The sequence below is a fragment of the Psammomys obesus genome, unplaced genomic scaffold (assembly GCF_907164565.1).
Source record: "Psammomys obesus unplaced genomic scaffold, mPsaObe1.curated_primary_1811, whole genome shotgun sequence".
In the NCBI taxonomy this organism is placed as follows: Eukaryota; Metazoa; Chordata; class Mammalia; order Rodentia; family Muridae; genus Psammomys; species Psammomys obesus.
The window spans coordinates 1-4,071 of NW_026586420.1; the positions used below are offsets into that span (position 1 = coordinate 1).

Genomic DNA, 4,071 nt, shown 5'->3' on the forward strand with positions numbered 1-4,071 from the left:
AAAAAAAAAAAAAAAAAAAAAAAATACAAGCAGATGTAACTGAATCGCCATGCAGCTTGGGTGGACCAAACCTTTCAGTTTACTTCCTCAAGAGACAAACAGAAATTGTCTGGCTTCCTAGATAGCCTGCAGGAAGGCTACTCAGCCCCAGTGGAAGCTTGTGTTATATGAGGGAGGTTCCCGAGGGTAACCACTGCCAGGTGAACCACTGTGTTTCCTCACCCTTTATAGAGACATCATTCACAGTTTAGCAGGAGCCTCTGCATGAGTGAACCTCAGTAGCCCACACCAGCTATTCTCATATTCTTTGATTAATTTCCTTCTTTTTCCCATTTCATTCCTTTAGATTTCTCTCTACCTTCTGAAATCACTCTCTAATGGGACAGTTGCCATGCAAACCACTTCCCCAGACTCAACACTTGCAGTTTATCTTTCAGATGAGAGCTTTCCTGCCGTGAGCATCAGAACCAGAACTGCTTACCCGGAAGTGCTGAGCAGTGAGTTCTTTGTTGTAGAGGGGAATAGGATAGTGAGCTGCTTGCAGATCCCTCAGAGCTGCAGACAATTTATCTTTGTCTCTGAAATTAGTAATCACATTTCCAATAGCCTTGAGAATTATTATAGACTGTTCCACAAATCGGTAGCTCTCCTGCAAATACAAAGTATACATGCAGCAGCTATGCACATATTTATTTGAGGGCAATTAAATTTGCAAATATTCAACCTTTGGGGAAGAAAATCCTCTGCTATATGATTAATTCGATGCTGTTTTATTTATAGAGAATAGACTGAGCTGTGGCATTCTATTGGATGCTATGATCTAGGAGACATGAAAAAAGAGCTGGAAGTCCTACAGGGTTTGGCAGTCCTACAAAAAGGACTGTGGAAAAGGAACACTAGCCCTTTGGAGGAGTTAGGAAAAACAGTTCTGAAGGATGTCTAGAAATCAGGCTGACAGAGACTGGGATTTTGAACACTAAAGGGTATAGAAGATTGTGGGGGGAGGGTCTTGCAAGATAAAGACCAGTGGGTGGGCTAACTTGGGCTGATGGCTCGCTCTAGTTATCCATTCTAAGAATGGGTAAGAGCTCCAAGCTGACAGAGATTCTTGGACACAACCCAGTCTGAAATGTCTGAAGCTTGTCCTGGTTGGTGTGTACTGGGTAGTGCTTGAGTTGCCTGCTTAGAGGAAGTTGGAGGAAAACTGAGCCATCTTTCCTGTTTCTCTAGGGGGTGTCATAGTGCAATCATTGTTTACTGAATGCCCACAGGACTGAGAATAGGTCCAACAAATGTGCCTGGACAACAAAGATGTCCTGCTGGGTGAGAAACAGACAGACATACAGATGCATTCTCATCTTAATGCTTGAATACCTACATTATCATTCCAAGCATCAGTGTTGAGGATGGTCTTGCCTCACTGGTGGTCTAAGTAAGCCTCTAATCAGAGGAATCATCTGTTTGTCTAGCAGATGATAGAATGATCAGTTATGACTCTCTTGGCTCATGGGCAAGGGGATGCCTTTTGCATCTCCGTTTAAATAAGAGCTTAATAGGGATTAATCTTGAGTGCATTAACCCTTATAACATAGGAGCATATATTATCATATGAAAGAGGAACTATTACAACAAAATAATCATCAGGAGTTAATTCTCCTGCAAGCTGGATAATGCACAGCACAGAGTAGAATTGTCTTAAAGAAGAATTTGAAGTAAGCAGGATAAAGCAAGGCAACAGCTTTGTAACCCCAGATATTCAGGATGCTAATGCAAGAGAACCACTTGTTGCAGATTAGTCTGAGTTACATCATGAGCTCTTGTCTCCAAAAACCCAAAGTAACAAAAACAAAGAAAAAAATTCCAGAACAGTCAAGGAAACAAAGGCTACCATATGAGATCAACTTGTTCTGTTAGTGCCAAATGAGCAGAATGAAAAGCATGTGGAGAAGAGACAGCACAGCCAACAGAAGGAAGCCTTGAAGAAGCTTATAGAGTCCTGCCTAGACAGGCTAGGGGGCATAAGTTAGGCATGTGTAGGCCATCAGAACCTGATGGAAAGAATCAGTCTTCAACCCTCTTGTTGCTACAAGGTATTCTGGCTGCCTTAGAGAATTTCATATTTGTACCATCTAGAGTTTTTAGCTTGTTTTCTTGGGTTTTTAGTTTGTTTCATCTGGACTTTTTAGCCAGTTATTGAAGATGAGGAAATACAGACAGCAGAAAATACCAAATTCTAACCTCCCCTGGGCACAGGTGTAGACAGAGAACACTGTAAACAAAGAAAGGGTTTTAGTGGCATCACTGCACCCATTTTCTTTTCAGAGCTGAGAAAACAGCAAGAAGAGAAGAGAAAGAGGAAGTGATGGATGCTTCCTTGACTCCTCTGAACCCTGAAGATACATACTCTAAATTCCCCAGAATAGAGAAGGGATGGAAGGAGGAGTCATGTTCACATTTTAAATGGCATCCAAGAAGACTTTACTTGTGCTTTACAACCTGCCCCCAAGGACCAATCCACCTACCAGATATACTGATAGAAGTGAAAGAGTCAATGGAGGAGAGGTGGCACAGCTGTCGTGGAAGAATTAACTTTGTTTCCCTACAGACTTTGGACTGTTAATTACAAAGCTTATATTTCAGCATTTGTTACAAGACATATTAATGGGTTTCAAAAGGGGGAGGGTTAAGCTCAAAATAGGATTGAGTTTAAACCTTTGATACTAGAGAAGAGGAATTTGCTAAGATACTTACTGGCTCAAAGTTGGGCAGTACAACATCTTCATCCCCAATGACAAATGTCATCATGCTGCAGACATGTAAGGCATGTCCCACGGGGGAGTATGCATTGAAGAGCAGCATATGCCTCCTAGGGAGAATGGACACCGTGTGAGGACTGTGCTTCCTATGTTGGATGTATTTTACCTCTGCTAGTTGCTTGATCAGAGTTTGAAACTTTAAGTCTAAAGTTAATGAAGAGTTATTTTCTTTAACACAGATAGGATAACTACCTTTGGAATTCTACTCTAGGAAAACCCTAGATAATCACAAAATCTGTGTTTTGCTGATTGCAGGAGACAGAAATAATTAGACAAAATGACAAATTTTCACACAGTGAAGATGCCTCCTACATCCTGTGCACTCAGGGAGACAGAGGCAGAGGCAGGAGGATCTCTGTGAGTTAGAGACCAGCCTGGTCTACAAAGCAAGTCCAGGGCAGTCAAGGCTACACAGAGAAACCCTCTCTCAAAAACAAACAAACAAAAAAATTTCACAGATAGATACTTTTCAAATCACTCCAGGAAACAATAATGTAGAACTCTCGTTACTTACTTCATTACTCAACAGTCTAAAAGACCCCAAAATGAGAAAATGATGTCAGACCCTACCCGACAGGCAGGTGCACCATGGTGGCCTTTGTAGCATAGGTGTGCATCCTCAAAACAGCACTGAGAGGCTTCAGGGACTTCCAGGTGATTGCTTCAACTGTCAAGAGCCCAGGCTCCACATGAGGACTGTCTTTTGTTAGGGCTTTAGGAGAAGGGAGATGTGTTGAAATGTGATTATGAAAGGATAGCTGGCTTCCATTTGCATTGTTTTCTGTCCGATAAGGACATATGTAATCATGAAGGTGGATCACGTACTGAAAATATTCTAAAGGCATTCCTGAAATGCCAGAAGCTTAGTGTATAAGTATGGGAAATAGTGCCTAGTTTGGCTGTTGCTGTGCCCCCCTGTCCAGTTTCATCCTCATAATCATCTCCTCAGATGAAAACTTAGGATGAGAAAATTGGGAAAAGGAGAACATGCAGATATATTTCATTGTGTCTGCCAATATTTTTTAATCATTTCTATGTGTATGATTAGAATATCTTCCCAGATGCAACTTAATGAGAAAAACTGAAATATCCAGAATATTAAGAGATTTCCAATATGGTGTTTAAGAAAATCAAAATACTCCCTTGTCTATCTAAGTGTTTGCCTTTCAAATTCAGAGAATCTTTGGATTTGGGTAGAAGTTGCAAGGAACAAAATTTAACATTAATATCAAGAAGTTTTTCTTCTTTTTTTTTT

At 40.9% G+C, this 4,071-nt stretch overlaps 1 protein-coding gene across 1 annotated transcript; it reads right to left on the reverse strand.

The window, feature by feature from the left end:
- Positions 1–481: 481 nt before the first annotated feature.
- Positions 482–3,528, reverse strand: LOC129672417 (androglobin-like; the record flags this gene model as incomplete). The annotated part of the gene is given in 3 exon segments (XM_055601870.1): positions 482–649; positions 2,752–2,866; positions 3,387–3,528. Coding segments are annotated over 3 exon segments (330 nt in total), but the record flags the coding sequence as incomplete, so codon positions are not given.
- Between the last annotated feature and the right edge of the window lie 543 nt (positions 3,529–4,071).